The 17,043-nt window shown below is 24.1% G+C and overlaps 4 protein-coding genes across 4 annotated transcripts; 3 read left to right on the top strand and 1 right to left on the bottom strand.

Annotated features, from left to right (window-relative positions):
• The first annotated feature begins 549 nt into the window (after nt 1-549).
• Nucleotides 550-5,631, top strand: LOC127285456 (sodium-dependent nutrient amino acid transporter 1-like). The gene is made up of 9 exons (XM_051311482.1): nt 550-739; nt 1,362-1,743; nt 2,730-2,961; nt 3,053-3,427; nt 3,622-3,811; nt 3,893-4,069; nt 4,498-4,597; nt 4,685-4,956; nt 5,035-5,631. Exons 1-9 carry the CDS (start codon nt 725-727, stop codon nt 5,200-5,202), a joined length of 1,911 nt encoding a protein of 636 aa, XP_051167439.1. The 5' UTR covers nt 550-724; the 3' UTR covers nt 5,203-5,631.
• Nucleotides 5,632-5,650: 19 nt separating this feature from the next.
• LOC127285446 (uncharacterized) lies at nt 5,651-12,787 on the bottom strand. The gene is made up of 17 exons (XM_051311460.1): nt 12,355-12,787; nt 12,121-12,255; nt 11,553-11,811; nt 11,250-11,475; nt 10,763-11,137; nt 10,325-10,691; nt 9,968-10,244; nt 9,793-9,887; nt 9,562-9,690; nt 8,325-8,474; nt 7,977-8,223; nt 7,412-7,628; nt 6,953-7,327; nt 6,507-6,873; nt 6,160-6,436; nt 5,989-6,083; nt 5,651-5,912 (listed from the first exon to the last, which is right to left on the bottom strand). Exons 1-17 carry the CDS (start codon nt 12,382-12,384, stop codon nt 5,781-5,783), a joined length of 3,753 nt encoding a protein of 1,250 aa, XP_051167417.1. The 5' UTR covers nt 12,385-12,787; the 3' UTR covers nt 5,651-5,780.
• An 879-nt stretch (nt 12,788-13,666) lies between these two features.
• On the top strand, nt 13,667-15,063 carry LOC127285473 (uncharacterized). The gene is made up of 3 exons (XM_051311509.1): nt 13,667-13,921; nt 13,996-14,228; nt 14,321-15,063. The coding sequence occupies exons 1-3, from the start codon at nt 13,853-13,855 to the stop codon at nt 14,631-14,633; spliced, it is 615 nt and encodes a 204-aa protein (XP_051167466.1). The 5' UTR covers nt 13,667-13,852; the 3' UTR covers nt 14,634-15,063.
• Nucleotides 15,064-15,488: 425 nt separating this feature from the next.
• Nucleotides 15,489-17,013, top strand: LOC127285466 (intraflagellar transport protein 46 homolog). The gene is made up of 3 exons (XM_051311495.1): nt 15,489-15,907; nt 16,024-16,212; nt 16,275-17,013. Exons 1-3 carry the CDS (start codon nt 15,693-15,695, stop codon nt 16,849-16,851), a joined length of 981 nt encoding a protein of 326 aa, XP_051167452.1. The 5' UTR covers nt 15,489-15,692; the 3' UTR covers nt 16,852-17,013.
• Nucleotides 17,014-17,043: the final 30 nt, after the last annotated feature.

Below are 17,043 nucleotides of genomic sequence, written 5' to 3' on the forward strand. Positions count from 1 at the left end.
CTATTTTTTTTTTATTGTACGTATTTAGAAAAATAGTGAAAAAAAATGAATCAAAATTAAAGGTTTGAGAAATTGTCATATATATTAGCAAAAGTTTATATTAATATACAAATACGATGAGATAATGTTAATAAATCTCAGGAAATGAATATAATTAAATAAATATTGTTATAATTTCTTTGATTTTCATGATGTAAGGTTTAAAACAAATTGCTAATAAAATTAATTATATCCTTAAAAAAAAAAAATATGTCATGATGTAAGTTTTCAAAAAATTGCTGAAAATGTTTATTACATTTTTTTTGTCCAAATTTTATGATGCAAGTTTTTGAAAAATTGCTCACCTATTGTTAAATGATTAAGATTTTTGAAACTAATTAAGATAGGTAACAATGTATAAATTGAATATGAGGTTATCATTTTTATTATCTTTGTATGTATGAGTATACGTGGCTTTTAACGTGTAAATTGTTGGTAAAGAAAAGAAGGGGAACTCAACAATAAGTCACATCTCCTGCAAAGGTATTTTAACGTGAAAATTCTTCATTAAAGATAACAAGTTTTAGTATAGGTAAAGATCGTTATAACTTCAGTTGTAAGAGAGACAATTGTCATCAGTTTGGTTAGAGAAGTGAACCTCGAAACAACTATAAACTCATTATAATCACCTTTTTCAACTATCAATATTGTTATTGTATTAAAAGTGACACTGTTTTTTTTTAAAATGCGGACAAACAATGTGAGTTTTAATAAAAATGAAATTTATTTTTAATTAATTTATAATTTAAAATTCTAATCTAATTAATACTGCACAATTCACTCAAGATTTTATAATAATTCATTGTTTATAAAGTTTTTATGATTTTTTTTCCTAAAGTGAAAAATTAAAAATAAAATTTTCAATTTAATTAATTTTTTTCTCTTGAATAATAAAAAATTATATTATTAATAATTTTTTTCTACTGCACAATTTAATTGTAAAATCGAATTGCAAAATAAAAGATAAATGCATTTTTTACTTTTATTTATCAAAGTAATTAGAGTAGTATATAGGAAAATAACATCAATTTATCTTTTATTTACTTGATAAAGATTGCATTATATCCTTTAATTCTTTTGATGCAATGATCCTCTTTGAAGGTTGATATAAATATTGACAGATTGGCAAATTAAACACAAATGGATTATTATTAAATCAAACTAAATTATAAAATTTTTCCACCGAATATTTTATGCAGAATTAATAAAATTTAAAAAAAAAAGTAATTACATTAAATAATGAAATAAAAATAATAGAAGATAATATATTATGTAAATATATTAGTATAAATATTTATTATAAATAAAAAATAATTTTACAGGAAAACAAGACACCTCTTGCCTTTGATAATTTGACTTTCGAGCCAGAGATTTTAGGCAATAATGTAACAAAAATACAATCAAACATAAATTTGGAAAATGAAAAAGAAGAAAATTCTAACAAAAAAATTGAGGAACCAAAAAAAGCAAGCTGGAATAATAGCATTGAATTTTTAATGTCATGTGTTGCTTTATCCGTTGGTTTTGGAAATATTTGGCGATTTCCCTTTACTGCTTATGAAAATGGAGGAGGAGCATTTTTGATACCGTATGTTATTTTATTAATCCTCGTGGGAAAACCTTTTTATTATCTCGAAATGATAATTGGTCAATTCTCAGGAAAATCATCTATCAAAGTTTGGAAAATATCGCCAGGATTTGCAGGTAAAATATATTTTAGTTAGAAATTCATATATTATTAAGTGACAAAAAATAAAATTAATTTTAAATTAAAATTAAATTTTTTATTTAATAATAAATTCATTATTTAATAAATAATTAAAATTAATATATCAGTTTATAATTTTTTTTTTCATTATAGTTTTGACTGTCTAGAATTTTCTGAATTGTATACATATATACAATGATAATTCTCTTTCAAGTCATTGTTTTTATTTCATATCTGAGTTATTTCAATTTTATAAACACAAAATGACATATTTCTTTGCAATTTAAAAATAATTACTGTCTTGTACTTTTGTAATTTCAAATTCAAATTGAATTGCAATAAATTTTACAAATTTTATGGAAGAAAAAAAAGTTCTTAAAAATGAATAACAAAAAAATAATTAAATTGATTGCATGAAGTTATAAATATATTAATGAAGGAATTTTAACGCCAACATTTTCTGTTAAAACGTCACTAAACACAATAGAAAATAAATTAAAATTAATAACATATAAATAGCATTGTTGTGTATATTAATGATATTTAAATGATTTTAACAAAATTTATTATAATTGTCAATGTGATGACACAATTTTTATAGATAATTTCTAGAGATAGAGTGTGAGAGAAAAAGAGAAGAAGAAGTTTTAAGAAGAAAATCAAGTCATTAAATTATATCTTTATCATTATATTAATTATACTATTTTAATTATAAACGCATTTAAATATCTTGATGTAGATAAATTTATCTAAAAGAAACTTAAAATCGGACTTGCTTAACATAAAAATCATAATAAAATTGTACATAATTAATTTATAATTATCTCATTATTTGTTGAAGATAAATTTGAGTGCAATTTGAAATGTATTCTAATATAAGAATATCATTTTATTCTTACAGTCAAAATACAATAATATAAAAATATTTAAATTAATAATTACTTCTATTATTAATAAATACTAATGAAGAATGTAATTTTAGGTGTTGGTTGGGCACAATTGAGTTCAAATATAGCGTTATCAACATATTACTGCTCTCTTATGGCAATAACACTTTTTTATTTAATCGTTTCCTTTTCTTCGGAATTGCCTTGGTCTAAATGTCAAAAAGAATGGGGAGATAATTGCATTGATTCCGGTGCAACGAGACATTCAAATAACGTTTTCGTATTTTCTAACGAAGAAATAAGAAGCTCTGCCGAACTTTATTTTTCGTATGTATAATTTATATTAAGTAAAAAGAGGAAAGAAATTATTAATGAAAAATAAATTTGAAAATTAATAAATTTGTATTTTCAAAAACAGAAAAGAAGTATTAAAAGAAAAAGATTCAATTGACGATGGAATTGGAGTTCCAAATTGGAAATTAGTACTTTGTCTACTTGGCAGTTGGATGACTATTTGTTTGGTTCTATCAAAAGGACTAAAAAGTTCAGGAAGAGCTTCATATTTTTTAGCAATATTTCCCTATGTGATTTTAATTGCTTTACTTGTACGAGCCGTAACATTGAAAAATGCATTAAAAGGAATTTTATTTTTCATTAAACCCGAATGGAGTAAACTTTTGGAACCAAAAGTTTGGTACGCAGCCGTAACACAATGTTTCTTTTCACTTTCGGTTTGTTTTGGTGCTATTATAACATACTCGTCACATAATTCCTTCAGGCACAATATATACAGGTATATATATTTTTTTATTTATTGTTATTCAACATGTTTATCAGAATAATGAATCCGGTTTTTTTTATGATTAATTATTGTGTAACTACTATTAATTCTTCTATTAAATAATTCAACGATTTCGTTAATTTAACAATTATACGCAATTCAATAATTTTCTAATTGAAAATGACATCATATTTTTTAAATTCAAGGGATGTTATCATTATCACTACTCTGGATACAATAACGAGCATGATTGCAGGATGTACTATTTTTGGAATTTTGGGAAATCTCGCATATGAGATGGGAACTGATGATATAAAATCAGTTGTTCGTGCTGGCACGGGATTAGCCTTTGTCTCATATCCTGATGCAATTGCCAAATTTTCATTTGTACCACAGGTATTATTTTCATTTGTCAAAAAGTTTATTACAATTTAGAATTTAATTTTTATATATAATAGAATAATTATTAAATTTCAGGTATTTTCGGTTCTATTTTTTGTAATGATGTTCGTATTGGGAGTTGGAAGTTGTGTTGGTATGACGACAAGTATCATAAACGCTATTACGGAACAATATCCAAAATTAAAATTTTGGCAAATTTTGTATCCATTTTGTACATTTGGATTTCTTGTTGGCCTCGTGTATGTAACACCGGTAAGTTGATAAATACTTTTCCATACCATTATAAAAATTATCGCAATATAATTGAAAATTGATAAAGATGAGTATTTAAAAATATAAGTGTTGATATTTTGAAATTTATATACACGTTTTTCCTATTATAATGATAAGATTTATCATCATTTGATTAAAAAAAAAAAAGAAACAATTTTTGATGTAAAATCAGGCTGAAAAATTTAATTGAACTCATATCGTGACATTCATCAAAATTATATGACGTAACTTTACTTCAAGTATATGAAATTGACATAGAATATAATTGCTACTTGTCAATATGATTATATACGAATAGGAATTTCTGTTTGTCATATACATATATACATATAATGATATAATCAAACATTTGCTATTATAGTATATTCATGTTTATCAAAAGATTTGATTATAATTTTTGATTACAGGGAGGGCAATTTATATTAAATTTAGTCGATCATTATGGTACATCATTTGTCGTTTTTATATTGGCAAGTTTTGAAATGATGGGTGTAATTTGGGTCTATGGTAAGCATTAAAATTTTTTATAATTTAAACAAAATAATTTTTTTTTTTTATTGAATTTTTCTCAAAAATTTGTATTTTTGCATATAGGTTTGGAGAATTTCTTGGATGATATTGAATTTATGTTAAATCAAGAGCCCAGTATTTATTGGAGATTATGTTGGTTTATAATAACACCGTTTACTTTAATTACAATATTTTTATACACTGTGATAATGATGCAACCATTAACTTATGGTGGTATTCCATATCCTACTTCAGCACATGTAGCTGGTTCTATATTATTAGCTTTTGGTGTTTTACAAATACCATTATGGATGTTGGTGGCGTTAATTAAAAACAGAAGATTACCAACTTTACAGGTAAAATAATAATTTTTAAATGATTTTTTTTTATTCTTTAAAAAAAAAAAATGTATGTAAATAAATTATTATTTTTAGATGATTCACAAAGCATTTGCACCATCTTCCGATTGGGGACCAAGGGAAGAAAAGGATCGTCAACAATGGTTAATATTCAAAGAGGATAAAGCAAAATTGAGATCAATGAGGACAGAATCTCGAATTATGCAAACTATTCATATTCTATTTAAAAGAAAAACAAACTAATAATGAACAAATTTCGACAAAAAAAAAAAATGTTAATTAAAATTTGTAAATAGTAGTTTTAAGTTTAACTTTAAGTTTTTAATTTAATATTTGTTAATAATGATATAACCAAAAAGTTAGTTACTTGTTAGTGAGTTACTGATATTTATTTTTTTAAAAGAAAGGAACAAATTTTGTTTTACACTGCCATATATATAACGTAAGCATTATTACTAACTTTAAAATTGAAAAAAAATTGATTTTTGTAAATTGTTGATAAAAGTATTTATACGTATAGAATATTTAATTATTTTCGAAAAAAATATTTGTTGTGTATATGCAAAATTAAAGTCACAAAAATGTTAGTAAAAATATTGTAAAAAAAATTAATATATAAAAATATTGTTGACCTTAAAAATATTTTAATAAATTGTGATATTATTATAACAATAGAGTTTGTATCCTTATTATTGCTCCTTATAATAATAATAATAATAATAATAATAATAATAATAATAATAATAATAATAATAATAATAATAATAATAATAATAATAATAATAATAATAATACTTGTATTTTAAAACTAAAAATTAGTATTACCTAAAAAATAATTCTAATAAACCCCCTTTACGATTAATTTTCCGCTGTGCTGTGAACTCTTCCCAATTACCTCTATTTTTACTGTTTAAAGGTCCCCAATTTTTCGGCATGAATGCAATTTTAATAGCCTGCAGTAAGAAAAAAATTTAATTTTTATTTTAAGTAAAGAAATAATTTTTTATTTTAATTCTTTATCTTACTCACTTCAAATAGTGAAACGTTTTTATACTTCCAAATCTCTCGAATAATAAAATAAACTATTAGAATAACTCCTACGGTAAAAATACACCAGCCAATGGCTAAAAGACACAAAATTATAATAAATATTTTTTTAAATTAAATAACAATATTTAAATTTACATCAATTATTTTTACCATATGCATAAGATGGAAAACTTAATCCATTGTACTTGACCGGTTCATAAGTCATAAATGTGTAAAATAAAATGACAATCATAAGAAAAGGAGTTAAAATACACCAACAAATTCTCCAATAAAATCCTGGCCTCAAGCCCAACATAAATTCTGCATCATTCAAAAAATTATAAAGACCATAAATCCAAAAAATTGTAATAATTTCAATAAATCCAATAATAATTGCAATACATGTTCCTCCATAATAATCCACTAATGTCACAAACCATTGACCGCCCTAAACAATATACAGTAATTAAAATTACAATAATTAAATAATATCCAAACAAATTGTATAATTAACTCACTGGAGTGGTGTAAATTATGCCAGATAAAAATCCAATGACACATGTTATCAAAATAATGAACCATCTTTTTTGCTTGGAACAAAAATGAACAGCAACATCAGTAATTGATGTGTGTAAAGCAATTGCACTACCAGTACCAAGTGTGAACATCATAATAAAAAAAAGAGCAGAGAAAAATTGCGGAACAACCGAAAATCGAGATAATGCATCAGGATATGAAATAAATGCAAGTGCAGAACCTCCTTGAACAACTTTTGAAATGTCATCTGTACCCATCTCATGTGCTAAATTGCCCAAAATTCCAAAAATTGTACAGCCTGCCAGCAAACTGGTGAAGGTATCCAGTGTCGTAATAACCATAATATCCCTTAATTAAAATAATTTACTGTTTTTATAAAGATAAAAGAAAATTGTACTTTTATATATATTTTAAATGATAAACATACCTACTTATAGGATGATTAAAATTGTTATGCGAAGAATAAGATATAATTGGACTGAGACAAACTCCCAAAGAGAAGAAGCATTGAGTAATTGCCGCATACCATACTTTGGGTTTTAAAAGTTCCTCCCATTTTGGATTCACAAAATATTTAATTCCATCGATAGCTCCTCTCAATGTAACAGCTCTAATTAATAAAATTAACATCACAACATAGGGAAACATTGCAAGGAAATAAACTGCTTTTCCTGAAGTTTTTACTCCTCGAGACATTATTCCAAATATACAAGACCAACTAAAAAACAAACAAAGCAACAATGTCCAAGATGGAATGCCTAGACCTTCATCAATCGAATTAATTTCATTTAATACAATTTTCCTGTAAAGTTTAAAAAAATTTCCATTCAATATAGTAATAATAATGAGAACAAAAGAAAAAATTTCATATTTATTTATAACCAACCGAAAATATAATTCGGCAGAACTGCTAAAAGTTTTATTTCCAAAATTGGTAATATTTGAAGAAGCATCTATACAAAGTCCTTTCCATTCATCTCGACAGTATGACCAGGGAAGAACACTTTGAAAACTTGCTATTAAATAATAAACTGTTAATGCCATTAAACTGCAATAGTATGAGACTATGCAAAATGCAATAAATACTTGTCCGTATCCCAAACCTATAAGTAAATATTTATTTTTCTTCAATATTTATTTATAAGTTAATATAAAAAAAATAAATTATAAAAAAAAAGAATAAAATGGACGCGAATATTATAACTACTAAATATAGAACAAAAAACAAGAAATGAATGAAATTATCATATCTTATCTTTTATAATCACAAATCATAAAATAACTTCTCTGTTTCATTTTACTTTCTTTTCATCTTTATATAAAACAAAAAATTGCAAAATTTACCAAAAGTAGGTATCTTTTTACAAATTTTTCTTTCAATTTCTGTTTTATTTTGCCAACATAATTAACAATATTCATTATTTTCTTGTTTTCCATTTCATTTGAAATACCTTTCATAGCTGGGGACATATTCCAAGTTTTTGTACAAGATTGACTTGTAAATTGCCCTAAAATACCCTCGAGATAATAAAAAGGTTTTCCTACTAAAAAAAGAATAATAATATATGGAATAAGAAAAGCTCCACCTCCATTTTCAAGAGCAGTAAAAGGAAATCGCCAAATATTTCCAAGTCCTACGGAATTTGATATACACGCCATAAGAAATTCGAGTCTTCCACCCCATTCTTCTTTATTCACCTCAATTAATTAATATTTATTATTTATTAATTTTATGATAATAAAAAAAGTAACCTAATTTATTATTTTTTGAATATGCACAGCACACTATATATATTTACCGATGTTACTGAAGAAATTGAATTTCTTTTTTTTATTTCCAAATTAATAGAATTATTAACTACTGTATCTTGTAAATTTTTATCAGAATTCGATAATTCATTTTGAACATTTTCCTGACTGAAAGCCTTATTTGTATATGTAGAACTTTTCTAAAATTTTATATAAAAGATAAGAAAATTTTATTAATATTATTATTGTTTTTATTTTTATAGTTAAAAATTAAAAATTCACCTTCATCACTGCGGACGATTTATTTGAATTAATTTCGTAAATTTAATTAGAGAAATGTATATATATTTATTTTTTTATCTATCACGTATTTTATATAACTAAGCACAAAAAGGAATTTTTTTTTTTTTATTTTATTAGGTACTTTTGTATAATATGTTTCCTATTGTTGTGGCTCAACTGCCATTGACTGAATGGCATCCACGTTAAGAACAATTATTCTTGTTCATAATCACGTGACATTTTTTTTTTGCAAAACGAAACGTACCTCCTACCGAGTTTTTTTTTTATTTCAAATAATCTCTGCTTTATGCAAAAACGAACATAAAAAAATAAAAAAAGTAATAATTCTTTCAAATATTGATTGCAACATTATACTTTTGTCGTATATACTTCAACTATTCTAATCACAAAAATGCATAGAAGGAATATTTTTCATAATAAATGAAATAACTTTAATTATTTCCACGAAAAGCATAATATATATAAAAAAATAATAATTATAGGTATAACTGCTCTTTCCAGATCACGCACTATCTTATATATTTTTTTGTAATTATAAAACCATTTATAAAATCATTAATATTTTAATTTAATAACATCTTTAATAATAAATCAATTATTTGTATTTTCGATAAGATAACAAATAATATTAGTAATATAATTAATTATTTTAAACAATTGAACATCTCTATATAAAGAAAAATGACACAAGTAATGCATCAAGTCAAATTAAATTTTTTTAAAAACTTATTTGTCATATTTTCTTTATGTTTTTTCTTTAACGTCGATTTATAAGCAATTTAAAAAAAGAACTAAGCAAGTAGGAAATAACAAAGAAAATTTAGTAATACTATTTAACTTTTAGGACAATATTTACTAAATGTTGTATAATAATGGTAAAAAAATAATTATAAACTAAATTATATCTATTTACTTATGAAATATTATTGAAAAATACTTTTGTGCTTTTTTATATTGCCGTTATTTTCTTTAACATTATTTAAAAAATAATTCCTTAAAGCCACTCTTGTGCTTGACTTTTTTTTCTAAAATAAATTCCTTCCATTTAATTCGAGTTTCACTATTAAAAGGTCCCCAATTTTTCTCCGATGGGCTGAAGGCAGCTTTTATAGCCTAAGAATTTTATAAAAGTTTTATTAAAAAATAATCTCTAATTTTATACACAAAAAATTAAACTATAAACTATGCAAATTAAAAAAGCGACTGAAAACTTACTTCAAAAAATGATAATTTTTTCTGTCTCATAACTTCACTGACAATAAATCCTATTATTTGAAAAATTCCTATGGCAAAAATAAACCAACCAATTCCTAAATTGAATATAAAAATAATTTATCAACATCAATTTATTTATAAAAATAATCTAAAATATTAAATTAATTAATTTTACCGTAAGCATAATCGGGAAAATTTATTTCATTATAAGTTGGTGGCACGTATGTAACAAATGTATAAAAAAGAATAATGATCATTAACGTGGGAGTAATTATAAACCAACAAATTTTCCAATAAAATCCAGGCCTAATACCCAACATAAATTCCGTATCATTTAAAAAATTCACAAGTCCATAAATCCAAAAAATAGTTATAACTTCTGCAACACCAACAATAATAGCCACACAATTACCACCGAAATAATCTATTAATGTCACAAACCATTGTCCACCCTAAAAAAAATAAGAAATATAATTACATTTCTTTTTTTCTAGAAATATTTTTGAAAAAAAGAAAATTGTCTAATTCTTACAGGTGTAACGTAAATCAAGCCAAAAAGAAAGCCAACAATAGCCATGGCAAGAGCAATTTTCCATCTTTTTACATTTGGAAAATGATCACATAAAACGGCAACAACAACATTATAGAGAGCCATTGCACTACCAGCTCCCAAGACAAACATCATAAAGAAAAAGAGAGCCGAAAAAAATTGTGGTACAAATGAAAATCGAGATAATGCATCTGGATATGATATAAATGCCAATCCAGTGCCTCCTCGAACAACTTTTGAGATGTCATCTGTACCCATTTCATGTGCTAAATTACCCAAAATTCCAAATATTGTCATTCCTGCCATCAAACTTGTAAATGTATCCAGTGTCGTTACAATAATTACGTCCCTTAAAATATCATGTTTCTTAATGAAATTGTAAAGTGAGCAAATTTTATGTTATTTTTTAAGTTTTATTACCTGCTCAGACGATGATTGAAGTTGTTATGTGAAGAATAAGTGATAATAGGTCCAAAGCACACGGACAGAGAGAAAAAACATTGTGTTATTGCAGCATACCAAACATTAGGTTTAAGAAGAGCATCCCATTTGGGTTCAAAAAAAAATAAAATCCCATTCACTGCTCCCTCTAATGTCACTGCTCTAATTAAAAGAATAATCATCACAATATAAGGGAATATCGCTAGAAAATAAACTACCTTTCCCGAACTTTTAACTCCACGACACATGATTGCAAATAAACACACCCAACTGAATAGCAGACAAAGGCTCAATGACCATGATGGTACACCAATACCATCCTCAATGGAATCTAATTCATTCAATACTATTTTTCTGTAAAAATAATTTATTCCACTAAATTCTTAAAACTTAAAACTAATTCTGGTATAAATCTGAAATTATATAATAATTTCGGATTACAGAATAAAATATTAATTCAACAAACCGAAAATATAATTCTGCAGAGCTGCTAACAGACACATTATCAGAAATAATTGCTCCATTTGAAATATTCGATGAAGCATCAAGACAATTATTCCAATTTTCACGACAATATGACCAAGGAAGAACAGAATCAAAACTTGATACTAAATAATAAATTGTTAATGCCATCAAACTACAATAGTAAGTCACAACACAAAATGCAGTCAATACTTGTCCATAACCTAAACCTATAAAGTTACAAAATCATTATGATTATTAATCTAATTAGTAAATATTAAATAATATTTTACTATTTTTAATATACCTCTCATAGCAGGTACCATTGCCCATGTTTTTCCACACGATCGACTAGTAAATTGTCCTAATATAGCTTCCAAATAATAAAATGGTTTTCCAACAAATAGAAGAATAATAACGTAAGGAATTAAAAAAGCACCACCTCCATTTTCCAATGCAGTAAATGGAAATCTCCAAATATTTCCTAATCCAACTGACGTTGCTATACATGCCATTAAAAATTCAAAACCTCCACCCCATTGTTCCTTTTCAATTTCATTTGATGTCTATGACAATAAATTATAATTTATTAAAAAATATAACTTAAAAAAATTATTTAAGAATTGTCCTATAGAACATTATTTTTATATTTCAAAACAATTCATTTTAAATTCCTACATAAAGATATAAAATCTACTTTTCTGAAAAATCTTTTATTTCTCCGAACACTTTATGATCTTATGTTCTTGGATTTAGATACATATCTCAGCAAATATGACATAAATTTTTTTATTATGCATCTTAAAAATAAATGCAAAATTATTAATTAATAATTATCCATTTTTTTTCAAAATCAAATTACAAATATTAATTACCAAAGTTTTGGACGAGGGTGTAATTTTTCCACGTGATTTAATTCTCGATTCATTAGTATCCAATTTTTCATTACATTGTCTATTTGAAAGTGTTTCACCATAATTAAAAGCTTCATTTGCATATCCATTTTGACTCTAAATTATAAACGATTTATAATTAATTCGTTATAAGGATTTTAATTTAATTTAATGAAAATAATAAATAATGGTTTGAATTTTTTTTTAACTGCTTACAACTGAGTTTTCAATTTCGTGATCACCCATAACCAGAATTCATATACAGAGTATGACTTTTTAATTTGCACTGTTTTTTATTTTTTTATTGAAAAGAAATATATGTTTATTGTTTAAAAAACAAATTATTAATAAAAATTAAGTATTTCTTTAGTAAATAAAAACAATTTTAACTTATGGAAGATTTTCTTTAAAAATTCTTTGAAATTTAAAATTAACATCCATGTTTCCTTAAAGCGACTATATTGTTAATGTTTATGCAAATAAAATTATCTTCACATGTTTTATTACATTTTTTTTTTTTTGAATATTATAAATTAAATTTTTGTGATTTAAATAAAAAAAAAAAAAAAATTGGTAACACTTCGAAATAATCAACTAATAAGAAAATGTAGAGTGCAACTCTTCACTTGGATGATTACACATCAACTACTCATGCTCATTTTGGATTTTACATTCGTACCTGTATATGTATGGCTTTTATGAAAACTTCATATCTTAAATATCATTCATAAAAGCTCATCGTCTTAACATTTAATACTCAGAAAAAAAATTATTCAAAAATTAAACCTAAAATTTCCCCGATATTTTTTACAGATTCTAAAATATGCGTTCTACGTAAAAAAATTTTTAAAAAAATAAATCAATTATATTATAAAAGAATTTATAGTAATTAATTAATTGAAAAAAGATATTAATTATTTATGTATTATTTAAATATTTTCTATAAATTATTGCTTTTTTTACACGTTTAATTTAGTGAAAAAGTATTCACAAGCAATAAAAAGATTAGATGTTCATAAAATCATAAAACGCTTTTTTTTGACGTAATAAGTATTCGCAGATAAAAAGAACCATTCTTATCTTTCGTGATACGTTAAGTTGAACAAATTTTTGCAATTAATCAATATTTATGTTTTACAAATTTATCGAAAATCTCTTTTCATTGGAGATTAGAAATTTTAATTAGAAATGTTATTAATTTTTAAGTTTGATAATATTATCAAAAACTTAAGAATTAATAATAATGAGGACAATAAAAATAATAATAATAATAATAAATAAGAAGAAATATAACATAATGAAATGGGTGTTAATAATTTTTTAAGTATCTTTGATTTATCACCTTTCATATCCAGAAATTAATTAATGATTGATCGAAACACTTACTCATATATTCCTAATAGCGTGTTACTTTTGAATTTATATACAATAAAAGATAAATTTACAAAACTAAAAAAAAAACAAATCTTTGTCTTTTAAGTTGCTATATTCAAAGTTATAATATTTATATGGGAGCTATATCGCGAATATGACATTTATAAAAAAACTTGAAGTCTTTGCCAAATTTTCGTCAGTTTGCAAACACAATTTTTTTTTTTTTTTTGGCAACAAATAATAAATTTAAAGAGTATTTAATTCAAAAAATACGTGGAAAAACTCCAAGATTTTAATTTAATATTTTAAAAAATTTATTAATTTAAGAATAATTTTAAAAATGGAGAATTTTGAAAATATGTACCACCAGCTTCAAATTGTAATTCAAAAAATATTAGCCTACCTACGAGTAAGTTTATATAAAAATAAATTCTTAAAATACTTTTTTTTTATTTAAAATTAATTTTATCCTTTTTTTTTAAGGATTTGGTTATTTATGAATTTCCAAAAATATTTTCAACGAATGAATTGAATGGAACAATGTGTGAAATGGAACAATTAAAAAATTTATTAACATCCTCAATCGAAAATAATTTTGTTGATTTAGCAGCTTTTTTTATTCTCTGCTCATTTATAATGGTAGTAATTATACTTTCAATAAAAGGCAATAAAGATGAAGGTGGCGATGATTTTATTGACAAATCATCAATAAATAGGTGAATACAATGCTTTTAATTTAAAAAAAAAAAAAAAATTAAAATTTAATTAAAATCTCGTTTAAAATATATTGAATTTCTCTCTCCATCAGAATTTTTATTGATTTACCAGAAGATTCAATTTATCAATTTCCAAAAAATTGGAAATCAGAAACTAAATATAACAGAGATCGTGGAGATGAATATTTCTCTGAAGGTGAAGAAAGTCCAAGAAAGGAGATACGTAAGAAAAAATACAAATCGAGAAAAAATTCTAATACACCTTCAATTTATGGCGACTATATTGATAGTAGTTCTTCACAATTTACACAAAGAACAGAAAATGTTAAAAATAAATTGAGCAGACAACATTGGCTAATTCGAAAAACACGAAGTGGTCATATTTATGGAAAATATCCTATTTAAAATATTTGAAAAAATCGATCAACTTTTGATTTCGTAAAAGTCATATATGAGAATCAAAGAAAAGTGATTTTTATTTATGAATTGAAAAAAAACGAAAGATGAACTTTTTGTCAAATCATATATTTTTTCTAAAAATAATGAAAAAAAGAATTGAATTTTATAAAGATTTTTACATTTCTAAAGTGCTTTATAAAAATGAAAATACTGCGAGGAAATAAGTCCATTTTACGTACAAAAAAATATTTATGCCTTTTTATTTAAAAATATTTAAAAATCCGATAACGTTAATTTTTGGGGTAAATAGTGAAAAAAAAAATTTTTATTTGTGTGAATTTTTTTTTATGGAATCATTTTTTTACAATTTTCCTTATCGCATGATGATCTCATAAGGAAATTTTTATGTCATTTTATTTATAACTTTTGTAATCAATTTTCGATGGACGAATTTTTTTGTACCAAATAAAAATTTATGAATATACAAAAATATGTGTATAAAAAAATTAGAATTTAAAAAAAAATTAGTTTAAGAAGCATTAAAAATCAGAGGCAATAAAAATGCACACCAAAGCAAAAAAAAAAAAAAAAACCTATTCTGCTTTTAAAAAAAGAAGCAGAAAATTACCTCAATATCCATCATGAATATCTAAAAAAAATAAATAATTATACTCAATGACCTCTTTTATATATATAAAATATTTATATTTCCATTTTTATAAATAATTTTTGTATAATTGTTTTTAACAATAGGAAAATAAAAAAAAAAGTTAACTTTATAATGATGAACTAATTTAAAAACAGCTGAGTTCAACGAAGTGAATCGTTTCCAAGGAGACCTTCCAGGCAAACAATCGCAAGTGAAATGTCACATTCTGCTGAGTGTTAACTATTGCTAACCAAAAACATTATGTTTCAAATCCATAAAAAATTGAAATTTAATTATTAATAATAATTTAAAAAAAAAAGTATTATCGTAATGTGACGAATAAAATTTATATTATTAGAGAATTTTTAAAGAAAATCAATATTTCGGAATTTATATATATATATTAGATATAAACTATGAATTTTAGAGACAGTAGTGAGGAAGAAGACACTCATAATATTTCAGCATTTACAAAATTTGATGAAACTATCCAAGTTCGAAATGCCGAAGAAGTTAAGAGTCCTATTTCGCGAAGGCCTTCTGCCAAAAGAAGAAATTCGCGAAATTTCTCTAGTGACACATCGGGAAATGATATAATTTCTCCCAAAACGAAAAACAATTTTAACAAAAGGTATATTATATAATATTTTTCTATCAAAATTATATTTTTAAATTATTGTCATTTAATTGAAAATAAATAAAAATCAAAATCCAAAAAAAGAATTCAATTATAAATATTTTTACTAGAAATTCAGAACAGGAATTCAATTTTACAAAACCAATAAATGTTGGAAGCGATCTCTCAGACACAGATGAAACTGACGAAGATGATATTCAAGCATCGACAGCAAAAATTATTGAAATCTATGATCCTAAACAATTTGAGGATTTACAAGTGTCGTCAGAAGTTAGGGAACTTTTTCAAAATATACAAAGGTAATTTTTAATTATTATTATTATTAAAACTTAATTTAAAAAAAAAAAAAAATTCATTTCAGATATGTGCCGCAAAAAATTGATTTAAATTACAAGTTAATACCATTTATCCCGGATTATATTCCAGCAGTGGGCGATATAGATGCTTTTATAAAAATTCCCAGACCCGATGGAGTGTCAGATAAAGTGGGTATTGTTGTATTGGATGAGCCATGTACAAATCAATCGGATCCAGCTGTTTTGCATTTACAATTACGCAGTCAAAGTAAAAGTGCAACTAAAATAAGATATTCGGTGGTAAAACGTGTGGAAAATGCTGAGAAAAATGGCAAAGCAATTGACAAATGGATTGAGGATATGAATTTATTGCACAGTAGAAAACATCCATTAACTATTAATTTGACAAAAAAATTTCCCGATATTGATACATTACTTCAACAATGGCCAACTGAAGTTGAAGAAAAATTGAATGATACTCCAATTGATATTTCAAAATTGGATTGTGATATTTCAACACTCGTGGATTTAGTTTGTAATCTTGTGGATATACCAATTTACGAAAATGCACGACTTGAATCACTTCATTCTCTATTTTCATTATTTTTGGAAGTTAGAAATTTAAAGGAACAACGATTTTAATTTTTGAAAAAAATAAACACGCCAATTATTTTTAATTTAATTCATTTAATAATAATTATAATATTAATTATTATATATGTATATGTAAAATGTGAAATTGTAAATAATATCAAAGAATTGCAGTGTAACTAATAATTATTGTGTAAAGTATTTTTAAAAATATTTATATGATTATTTATAAATAATATTCTC

The sequence above is a fragment of the Leptopilina boulardi genome, unplaced genomic scaffold (genome assembly GCF_019393585.1).
Source record: "Leptopilina boulardi isolate dan_hultmark-lab unplaced genomic scaffold, ZJU_Lbou_2.1 LbouV2_333, whole genome shotgun sequence".
Lineage (NCBI taxonomy): Eukaryota > Metazoa > Arthropoda > Insecta > Hymenoptera > Figitidae > Leptopilina > Leptopilina boulardi.